At 42.4% G+C, this 12,121-nt stretch overlaps 1 protein-coding gene across 1 annotated transcript in view; it reads left to right on the forward strand.

Moving 5' to 3' along the window:
* The window catches only part of unc5a (unc-5 netrin receptor A), a 337,030-nt gene that overhangs the window by 302,872 nt on the left and 22,037 nt on the right, over positions 1-12,121 (forward strand). The window contains exons 16-17 of the mRNA XM_072264606.1: positions 4,051-4,200; positions 10,860-11,024. Of these exons, the coding sequence (XP_072120707.1) occupies positions 4,051-4,200; positions 10,860-11,024 (315 nt within the window). The remainder of the gene's footprint in view (positions 1-4,050; positions 4,201-10,859; positions 11,025-12,121) is intronic.

Here is a 12,121-nt window from a genome sequence, read left to right on the forward strand (position 1 = left end):
TCTCGCCAATATATAAAAGGCCACATCAGGAGCACCGGACGCAGTATATCACCCCAGCCGACTCACAGGTGAAGTGTCGCCTCACCTGGAAGGACTGTTTGGGGCCCTGAATGATGGTAAGGGAGGAAGTGTAAGGGCATGTGTAGCACTTGTTCCGCTTACACGGATAAGTGCCAGGAGGGAGATCAGTGGGGAGGGATGGGGGGGACGAATGGACAAGGGAGTTGTGTAGGGAGCGATCCCTGCGGAATGCAGAGAGAGGGCGGGAGGGAAAGATGTGCTTAGTGGTGGGATCCCGTTGGAGGTGGCAGAAGTTACAGAGAATAATATGTTAGACCCGGAGGCTGGTGGGGTGGTAGGTGAGGACCAGGGGAACCCTATTCCTAGTGGGGTGGCGGGAGGATGGAGTGAGAGCAGATGTATGTGAAATGGGGGAGATGCGTTTAAGAGCAGAGTTGATAGTGGAGGAAGGGAAGCTCCTTTCTTTAAAAAAGGAGAACATCTCCCTCGTCCTAGAATGAAAAACCTCATCCTGAGAGCAGATGCGGCAGAGACGGAGGAATTGCGAGAAGGGGATGGCGTTTTTGCAAGAGACAGGGTGAGAAGAGGAATAGTCCAGATAGCTGTGAGAGTCAGCAGGCTTATAGTAGACATCAGTGGATAAGCTGTCTCCAGAGACAGAGATAGAAAGATCTAGAAAGGGGAGGGTGGTGTTGGAAATGGACCAGGTAAACTTGGAGGCAGGGTGAAAGTTGGAGGCAAAGTTAATAAAGTCAACGAGCTCTGCATGCGTGCAGGAAGCAGCGCCAATGCAGTCGTCGATGTAGCGAAGGAAAAGTGGGGGACAGATACCAGAATAGGCACGGAACATAGATTGTTCCACAAAGCCAACAAAAAGGCAGGCATAGCTAGGACCCATACGGGTGCCCATAGCTACACCTTTAGTTTGGAGGAAGTGGGAGGAGCCAAAGGAGAAATTATTAAGAGTAAGGACTAATTCCGCTAGACGGAGCAGAGTGGTGGTAGAGGGGGCCTACCACCTGTCCAGCTCTTGGCTCCATCCCTCCCCCTCCTGTCTTCTCCTATCATTTTGGATCTCCCCCTCCCCCTTCCACTTTCAAATCTCTTACTCACTCTTCCTTCAGTTAGTCCTGACGAAGGGTCTCGGCCTGAAACGTCGACTGCACCTCTTCCTAGAGATGCTGCCTGGCCTGCTGCGTTCACCAGCAACTTTGATGTGTGTTGCTTGAATTTCCAGCATCTGCAGAATTCCTGTTGTTTGCCCTCTGCTCCTGCCTTGCTTTCTGGATACCCTTGCGAATGAAGAACCTCTTCATATTCTCCTTGGTGGCTTCCCACCAGTGAACAGGGGAATCAAAGAAGGCTTTCTAGGTTCTCCAACCTATGTACACCCTCTCTAGTTCCTTGATGTTCTGTGGGGTCAGCAGCTTTACGTTAAGTTTTCACTTCCCCCTGCCTTCCTTCCGGTCCTCCCATAAGTGACAGGTGGCTCGGGGGTGGAGGGGGGGGTGGGGGGTGAAATTATTGATGTAAATAGGCACTGGAGCATGATGGGTAGCACAGCACTTTACAGTACCAGCGACCCAAGTTCAGTTTCCACTGTTGTCCATAAGGAGTCTGTATGTTCCCCTCATGACCAAGTGGTTTTTCTTCGGGTGCCCTGGTTTTCTGTCACAGTCCAAAAGACATACAATTTGGTATGATAACTGGTCATTGTAAATTGTCTTGTGATTAGGCTAGGGTTAAATCAGGTTGCTGGTTGATGCAGCTGGAAGGGCATATACTGCTCTCCATCTCAATAAATAAAAATGCCTGAGATCTAGGAGAAAGCCTGAAAGGTAATCAATGGGAAAATAAGTGATCAGCAATCCCCTGTATAGGCCTGCGAATCACAATATTGCAGAATAAATATGTCATATTTATGCATTGGAGCAAGTCAATCAATAAGCCAAGAAACTTTTTCCCTGTGTCTCTAAAATATTAACACTTAACCTGTTTTTACTCCCAATGTAAAGCTTAGAGGCTCAATGCTGTAGGCCATCAGCAATTATTTGCATGGTGAGGAGGGACGTATTCATTCTCCCAATTCCTTTGCTTTCTACTGGCTTTAAAGAATGATGATTTCCCAGTGTAAAGAAACACACCCTGCTGTAAAGAAGGCAATGGTGGGTGGAGGTGAAAGTTCAGAGGTTTACTCAATAGTACCGAATAGTTGACGTGGTATGAAAGTGGTATGTGTTAGCTAACAATGTAAAATTGCAGTGGGAGCGGTGATAGGAAAGCCAAGGTCACGAATGTGGCTCCAACAGCTGCAGTCACAACAAACTTGAGAAATGCAAATAAAATGTGTCCTGAAGTGGTTTCAATCCTTCCAAAAAATGTGTATTTCTCTGACTCTCTGACTCCCGTAATAGAAACATAGAAACATAGAAAACAGGTGCAGGAGTAGGCCATTCAGCCCTTTGAGCCTGCACCGCCATTTATTATGATCATGGCTGATCATCCAACTCAGAACCCTGCACCAGCCTTCCCTCCATACCCCCTGATCCCCGTAGCCACAAGGGCCATATCTAACTCCCTCTTAAATATAGCCAATGAACTGGCCTCAACTGTTTCCTGTGGCAGAGAATTCCACAGATTCACCACTCTCTGTGTGAAGAAGTTTTTCCTAATCTCGGTCCTAAAAGGCTTCTCCTTTATCCTCAAACTGTGACCCCTTGTTCTGGACTTCCCCAACATCGGGAACAATCTTCCTGCATCTAGCCTGTCCAATCCCTTTAGGATTTTATGCATTTCAATCAGATCCCCCCTCAATCTTCTAAATTCCAACGAGTACAAGCCCAGTTCATCCAGTCTTTCTTCATATGAAAGTCCTGCCATCCGAGGAATCAATCTGGTGGACCTGCTTTGTACTCCCTCTATGGCAAGGATTTCTTTCCTCAGATTAGGGGACCAAAACTGCACACAATAGTCCAGGTGTGGTCTCACCAAGGCCTTGTACAACTGCAGTAGTACCTCCCTGCTCCTGTACTCGAATCCTCTCGCTATAAATGCCAGCATACCATTTGCCTTTTTCACCGCCTGCTGTACCTGCATGCCCACTTTCAATGACTGGTGTATAATGACACCCAGGTCTCGTTGCACCTCCCCTTTTCCTAATTGGCCACCATTCAGATAATAATCTGTTTTCCTCTTTTTGCCACCAAAGTGGATAACTTCACATTTATCCACATTAAATTGCATCTGCCATGAATTTGCCCACTCACCCAACCTATCCAAGTCACTCTGCATCCTCTTAGCATCCTCCTCACAGCTAACACTGACACCCAGCTTCGTGTCATCCGCAAACTTGGAGATGCTGCATTTAATTCCCTCATCCAAGTCATTAATATATATTGTAAACAACTGGGGTCCCAGCACTGAGCCTTGCGGTACCCCACTAGTCACCGCCTGCCATTCTGAAAAGGTCCCGTTTATTCCCACTCTTTGCTTCCTGTCTGCTAACCAATTCTCCATCCACATCAATACCTTACCCCCAATACCGTGTGCTTTAAATTTGCACACTAATCTCCTGTGTGGGACCTTGTCAAAAGCCTTTTGAAAATCCAAATATACCACATCCACTGGTTCTCCCCTATCCACTCTACTAGTTACATCCTCAAAAAATTCTATGAGATTCGTCAGACATGATTTGCCCTAATAGATGTTATTCAATTCCCATTCAGTTGCATCCATATTCATTTGCTCTAACTCTTCTCTGAACTATGATTTCAGCTCCCTTATCCCTGCATCCCACTTTCATTCTCCTAGCCCTTAACCAGAGTACCATTTAATGCATTTATATTTATTTTCCATTTTGCACTATTTTAATTTACCAATTTAAAAGAAAAGTTTCATTTTAAAATCTGAAACTTTAGTCGATATCTTTGAAACAATGACAATATTTCTTGGGCATCAGTCAACTGATATGCAATGTAATTTCAAAGCTGTTAATTTGCCAGTTGCTGTCATTAATTTTTTTTTATGCAGGAAGTAATGCAGCTGGAGAAGCATCTTGGAGGGCAACTCTTAGATGAGCCGAAGATTCTTCACTTTAAAGACAGCTATCACAATTTACGACTCTCCATACATGACATACAAAGGTCACTCTGGACCAGTAAGCTGCTGGACAGCTATCAGGTAAATCTAATTAGAAACTTATCTGTAAGTAATTAAAAAAAAGCAATTTTATTCCCAATACAGATAACAGGAAATCTATTAACACTCTAAAGACATTCGATGAAATACCACACAAAAGACTGATGGAAAAAGTATTGCACAAAAGTGATAAATATTTTGGAAAACTCAATTGTACACATAGGCATGCCCCAGGGATCTGTACGAGGACATAGGCTTTTCACAACACTCATGAATGACTGAGATGAAAGGACAGAGAGCTGTGTATCTAGTCATAGTCATAGTCATACTTTATTGATCCCAGGGGGAAATTGGTTTTCGTTACAGTTGCACCATAAATAATAAATAGTCATAGAACCATAAATAGTTAAATAGTAATATATAAATTATGCCAGTAAATTATGAAATAAGTCCAGGACCAGCCTATCGGCTCAGAGTGTCTGACCCTCCAGGGGAGAAGTTGTAAAATTTGATGGCCACAGGCAGGAATGACATCCTATGACGCTCTGTGCTGCGTCTTGGAGGAATGAGTCTCTGGCTGAATGTACTCCTGTGCCCACCCAGTACATTATGTAGTGGATGGGAGACATTGACCAAGATGGCATGCAACTTAGACAGCATCATCTTTTCAGACACCACCGTCAGAGAGTCCAGTTCCATCCCCACAACATCACTGTCCTTACGAATAAGTTTGTTGATTCTGTTGGTGTCTGCTACCCTCAGCCTGCTGCCCCAGCACACAACAGCAAACATGATAGCACTGGCCACCACAGACTCGTAGAACATCCTCAGCATGGTCCGGCAGATGTTAAAGGACCTCAGTCTCCTCAGGAAGTAGAGACGGCTTTGACCCTTCTTGTAGACAGCCTCAATGTTCTTTGACCAGTCCAGTTTATTGTCAATTCGTATCCCCAGGTATTTGTAATCCTCCACCACGTCCACACTGACCCCTTGGATGGAAACATGGGTCACCGGTACCTTAGCTCTCCTCAGGTCTACCACCAGCTCCTTAGTCTTTTTCACATTAAGCTGCAGGTAATTCTGCTCACACCATGTGACGAAGTTTCCTACCGTAGCCCTGTACTCAGCCTCATCTCCCTTGCTGATGCATCCAACTATAGCAGAGTCATCAGAAAAGTTCTGAAGATGACAAGACTCTGCGCAGTAGTTGAAGTCCGAGGTGTATATGGTGGAGAGAAAGGGAGGTTGGGTGACTTAATAATTCTGTGGATTGGAGCTCATTGAAAGGGAAATTGAAGAAGTGAGAGTTAACACTAGCAGGAAGGAGCTCATATTCTGGAAATTTGAGAATAATTACTTCATGCACAATAATCAGGGTATTTTCAAAATGTTGACAAGCTAGAAACTATGGATTGGCAGAGTTATTAATTGGTATAAATCAAGAAATCACCAAAATCTAGGGGTAGTATATGGTGACACATGGGTACTTGGGTAATAAATTTACTTTAAATTTTGAAAATCTGGGAGATATATGTAAGAAATAATTGTAAAAGCTATTGGAATGTTTGACTCATCTCCAGGGTCAGTAATGCAGAGGGTTCAATTTCAGCTTTAGCTGTAAGCACTTGATAACCATAATGTGTTTAGTTCAAGGCATTATACAGAGAAAGAATACCGTATTTCAGTTTTGAATATTTGAAGGCAGACCAATATTTTGCCAATCATATTGTTCATTAAGAGTTTGAAGAGATTTGGTATGTCAACAAAAACACTCAAAAACTTCTATAGCTGTGCCACGGAGAGCATACTGACAGACTGCATCACTGTCTGGTATGGGGTGGGGTGCGGCTACTGCACAGGACCGAAAGAAGCTGCAGAGAGTCATAAATCTAGTTGGCTCCATCTTGGGTACTAGCCTACAAAGTACCCAGGACTACTTCAAGGAGTGATGCCCTTTTCTCATTGTTACCATCAGGTAAGAGGTACAGAAGCCTGAAGGCACACATTCAGCGATTCAGGAACAGCTTCTTCCCCTCTGCCATCCAATTCCTAAATGGACATTGAACCCATGAACACTACCTCACTTTTTAATATATACTATTTCTGTTTTTCCACAATTTTTAATCTATTCAATATACATATACTGTAATTGATTGATTGATTGATTTTCTTCAATATTATGTATTGCATTGGAGAGAGAGGAAGGAGGAAAATGGCAACTTAGGAAGATGTAGTGGCATTCTAAATTTGAGGAACTCGGTGGGGGGGTGTGGGTGCAAGTGGAGGGACAGCACTCAGTGAAGAGTCAAAAACATTGCAAGACCAGAAATTTGGGTTAGGTAATCAAATTGGAACTTACAGAAGTCAGTCTGTAAAAGGTTAATAAATGTATCAAAAAAAGAGATTAATTCAGGTCATGCTGAAACAAAGTGCAAGAGGTAAGAACAGACTGAGAGAGATAGCTCTTAAAAAAAAACCTGGAGCTGAGAACCAAACTTGCCCGGAGTCTTGACAAATGTGTCATGGAAGTTCACAAATGGTTGCAGATTAGAGAGAAAGGTGAACTGGGAGAGTAATTACATTTGTGAAAGGGCCTGCAGCAACAATATTAATCAGATAGATTCTGAAACTGCAATCTCCATCAGAGAAGGTGAAGGTCAGTGTCAATATGATGTCACGTAACATTTATTGAGTTTTGCTGTACTTAATGATACTGATTTAACCTGATAGCACCACCTGCAGGAATAATACAACTAAAGTGCTGTATCCTACAGTGTTTATAATCTATAATATACAAAAAAATATTGGGGCAAATGAAATGTCATTCAAGTGTGGCTGATTATTGTAAACCATTTAAAATTATTAGATGTTCATGTTGTACAGTTATATCAAGTTAAATTTATAAATTCATTTCTTCTAAGAAAGCTTATCATCACAAGTTGAAGTTGAATTTTAGATGTCTTGAATATATATATATATATTATCAAAATAAAGGCAAGTAATTTATTTGAGGCTTAGAGAAATGCTCCTAAGGCTGAACATGACTGTGTTTTTCAAATACAAATGGGGGGAAAATAAATAATAAATTAATAAATAAGATATAGAATTCGAGAGCATTAGATGAAGAGTCCTTGAAAGTGAGTCCATAGATTGAGGGAACAGTTCAGTAATGGGGTGAGTGAAGTTAGCCCCTCTAGTTTGAAGTCTGATGATTGCGGGTAATTCCTGAACCTGGCTGTGTGAGTCCTGAGGCCTTGTGCTGATGGCAGCAGTGAGAAGAGAGCATGGTCTGGATGGTGGGCATCCTCAATGATGGATGCTGTTTTGCTGTAATAGCTCTCCATGTAAACGTGGTCAATATTGGAGAGGGCTTCACCTGTGATGGACTAGGCCATATCTACTGCATTTTGTGGGATCTTCTGTTCAAGGGCATTGGTGCTTCCAGATCAGACATGAGGCAGCCAGTCAATATACTCTCCACCACACATCTATAGAAGTTAAAGTTATAGATGTCATGTCACATCTTCACAATATTCAAAGAAAGTAGAAGCATTGCTGTGCTTTCTTCATGATTGTACTTGTGTGCAGAGCCAAGGACAGATCCTCTGAAATAATAACACCGAGGGATCTATATTTGCTGATCCTCTCAACCTGTGATCCCCGATGAGGACTGGCTCATGAACCTCTGGTTTCCTCCTCCTGAAGTCAATAATCAGCTCCTCGGTCTTGCTGACATTGAGTGAGAGGTTGTTGTTATGGCACCACTCAGAGTGATTTTCAATCGTCCTTCTATATGCTGATTCATCACCACCTTTGATTTGGCCAGCGACAGTGGTATCACCAGCCAATTTAAACGAGGTATTGGAGCAGCGCTTAGTCTCACAGTCTAAGTATAAAGCAAGTAGAACAGAGGGCTAAGCACACAGCCTTGTGGTGCACCTATGCTGATAGAGATTGTGGAGGAGATGCTGTTGCCAATCTGAACTGACTGTGGTCTGCAAATGAGGAAATCAAATATATAATTGCACAAGGCAGTATTGATGCTAAGGTCTTGAAGCTTATTGATTAGTCTTGATGCAGTGATAGTATTGAATGCCAAGCTGTAGTCAATAAAGAGCATCTTGTTGTATGTATTTTTGCTGTTCAGCTATTCCACAGTTGAGTGAATAGCCAGTGAAATGGCATCTGCTGTGGACCTGTTGCTCAGGTAGGCAAATTGCAGCAGATCCAAGTTGCTTCTCAGGCAAGATTTGATATGACTCATCACCAACCTTTCAGGACACTTCATCACAGAGAATGTAAGTGCTGCTGGGCTATAGTCATGAGGCAGGTTACCACGTTCTTCTTAGGAACCAGTGTAATTGAAGCCTGCTTGAAGCAGGTGGGTACCTCAGAGTGCCAAGGCAAGAGGTGAGCAATGTCGGCCATTTGATCAGCACATGTCTTTAGTACTCGACCAAGTCTCCCACCTGGGCTGGGTGCTTTCTGGGGGTTCACCCCCCCTGAAGAATGCTCTCGCAAGGTCATTGGGGGCTGTAGGAGATTTTTTGTAAGCAGCCTGCAGCAGACGCCATTGTTCACCAGCACGTCTTGGATTTATGATTAGTTGAATCAGTGCAGATACTCTGGTAATTATTCCTAATTGCCCCTGAAGAGGAGAATAAAACAGCTTCCTTGAACCACTGCAGTCCTCCAGTGAAACTGTTCCTGCTGTGGTATAAAATAGTGAGAACCACATTCTTCATACCAGAACAAATATTTCCTAGAAAAAATTTACATATCTAGGAATGGACGATACAGGGATCTATTTTCCCACATACTTGATCCTTTCCCTTCAAGCAGGTGGAGGTTATTAATTTTGGAGGATGCATGAAGAACCTTTGATAGTTTGTGTTTTTTCATTGGGTTTGTTTACTGGTTGCATTCTTTTATTCTTGCATAATCCCTTGGCATCAAGGGTACTGTGCATACACTCTATGTTTGTGGGTCTCTGATGGCCAGTGCGGGAACAGATGAGGCAGGCAGTGGGTAGCTTGTGAGGTGGTCCACTCCCTCAACAGCTCATATAGAGCTTCCATGTGCTCACTTCCATCCTGAATGCTGGCTATCCACTTCGAGCAATCGGGCATCAGAGGTTCCCAGGAGTTGCTGCGGATGTTGCAATTCTTCAGAGGCTTTGAACCCATCCCTGAACTTTGTTAAATTCCTTCTACAGCTGAATTTGGATGAGTGTATTTACCTTTGGGGCTCTGGAGTTAAGCCTGCAAAACTGACTGAGGGCAACTAGAAACTTGATGCTGGCTATTCCGGCCTGAGGGAATGTTGTTACTGGTTAGTTTGTCTTTCCGGTGAATTTAGAGGATATAGTGGAGACTAGTGGTAATTCTGCACTGCATTGAGATGCCTGCACAAAAGCAAAAAGGACCAAAGGGATTTCTGGTGCTTGGTAGGCCATGAGATTTGTACTGGGTCTTAATCTACAAATGCTTACTTCTCATTTAAACAATGGTTATGCTTTTGCACTAAAGTGATTGGTGAATTTCCTCATCGCTATCTCTAACAGGTCATCTCTGAGATGTGAGAAATGATCCACAATTTCCAGGGTCTTACTGTGAATCTTTCTCGTTGGAGGGCACCATGGTACAGCTGAGCAGGCTAGTAGAGGATTTGTGTCTTGCAAATGTTGGATATAGTGGGCATTCTCTTGTATGCTTCTGTGAGCAAATTGACAATATCTTAGAGCTCATTTTCCATAGTGTTGAGGCTTCGTTGTCCTTGATTTTGAAATATGATCGTTGGAGGTTCCTCATTGGTTCTAAAGACTGAAAAAAATGTTGGTACAACCTTTTTTGATGCCAGTCTTCACTGGAATTGATTTTATTATGGATCCATTGTTAGTAACACGGTTTACATTCCTTTGTGGACCAAACGGGTTTTGTTTGTAATTGAATCTGTGGGGTGTATTTCTCACCCTTTTCTTATTGATGGAGTCAAAATCTTAGTGAATTTGAAGAAGGCACTTATTGTGGCAGGTGCTACTCCATGCATTTTGCTTGGAGTTGTCACACAATGAAGATCATGATTGTCATGTCTCTAGATTGAATGGAATCCACACTGATTTTGAGAATAACTGAGCAGGAACTTGGCAATGATCTTCCCCATGATAAAAGGTGGAGAAATACTAAAATAGCCACCAAAGTTGCACTTGTCCCTTTTCTTGAGTATGGTCACAATTATGGCATTCCTGAGGTCCCTTCATATCCTTTCCAAGATGTGGAGATGTGGAGTCTAAAGCTCTTCTCCTTTGAGTTTTAGGATTTCTATGCAGATACTGTATGCTTTTGTTATTTTTGAGTTCTTTCTGTTCTGCACATCAGAGCTGTTTTGCTTTTAGTCATTGTACTTATTGCTTTGCAAAGTGCAGTAGGTTCCAACAGGTCTCTTGGATGAATCCATTGGTAAGTACCAAAAGCATAGTTGCAGCTGACTATTAGAAGGAACAATAGTCACAGTCACGGACAGTGTGTGGAGGACTACAATAACCATGTGCACTTTGCACTCAATGGAACAACCAATCCACTGCATAGCATTTATGACTCTATGTACACATCCAGATTAATTGTAGTTTTTTTCATGAATTATTGTTTCTTTCTAATTTAATTCATCCTTAGGAATAATGCCTAACTTACTTAATTTCCTAGGAAATTCCATTTTATCACATTTGGAATGGCTGTCAAAGAAATCTGCACTGTACCTTCACACTGGAACGGTACAATCTGTCCACAACTGAACTCAATGGTAAAATTTGGGTTTGGCAAGTAGAAGGAGAAGGACAAAGCTTTCACATTCATTTCAACTTTGCCAAGGTAAGACATACCTGATAATTTTCAGATTTATGAGAAACATCTCATTATTTATGAGGGGATACAATTGCATAGCTATAAAATATGCTAGATTTAGTGCAAAATCTAGTATGAAAACTAGAAATATGAAATAACAATAACCAAAGAGCAGATTCAGACAGCGCATATGGTGAGGGTGACAGTTAATGTTTCGGGATCATCTTAAATACAAAAATCTGCAGATGCTGTAAATCCAAAACAACACACACAAACTGCTGCAAGAACTCAGCAAATCAGGCAGCGTCTATGGAAATTAAATAAATAGTTGACATTTTGGCCCAAGACCCCTCTTCAGGACTGGAAACGGGGGGGGGGGGGGGGTTGAGGGGCGATACCAAAATAAAATGGTGTAGAGGGAGGGCTATTGTTTCTTCTGTTTAATTTCTGATGAAAATAAATAAATTCCAAAGTTAAAAGAGGAAGGGAAGGAAAAGAAAGGAAAGGTTTATTAAAGAAAGAGGCAGAAGATACTAAGTGGCAAAGGTGTAGACGGAAGAGCAATTGATGAGTTAGGAGTAAATGGAAACAAGTCATAATTGTTATGCGTAATTGCTGAAACTAGCATTGGGTCTGTGGCTGGTTTCCATTAGTGTTTGTGTTGACGTCTACAGGAAAATGCGGGAGAGTGAGGACTGAGGTATCAGAATGGGGGTGGGAGCAGAGTTCAAGTGACAGATCTTATTCTTTTATATTGTTTTCTGGGTTTATTTTTATGTTTTCTACATAATATGGAGTCATACAGCAAAGGTGTGAGCTTCCGACCACCATATCTACACCTGCCTGTGGGCACAGTTTCTCAGCGATCAGGTGATTCAAGTGCTCATCTAGACAATGCTGTTTCTACCACTTCTTCCGAATATGCATTCCAGGCACTTGCCACACTCTTGCCAAACAAAGTCCTTCTCAGATCCCCTCTAAGTTTCTAACCTCTTATCCTAAATCTATGTTCTCTGGTTTTAGTCATTTCTGATAAGAGGAAAAACCTCCTAAAGGCTACTTTAACTGTATCGTGGTTAATCACACATACTATAATCTTATCTCTTCCTAACCTCCTCAGCCCC

This window comes from Mobula birostris, chromosome 7 (genome assembly GCF_030028105.1).
Source record: "Mobula birostris isolate sMobBir1 chromosome 7, sMobBir1.hap1, whole genome shotgun sequence".
Classification (NCBI taxonomy): Eukaryota; Metazoa; Chordata; class Chondrichthyes; order Myliobatiformes; family Myliobatidae; genus Mobula; species Mobula birostris.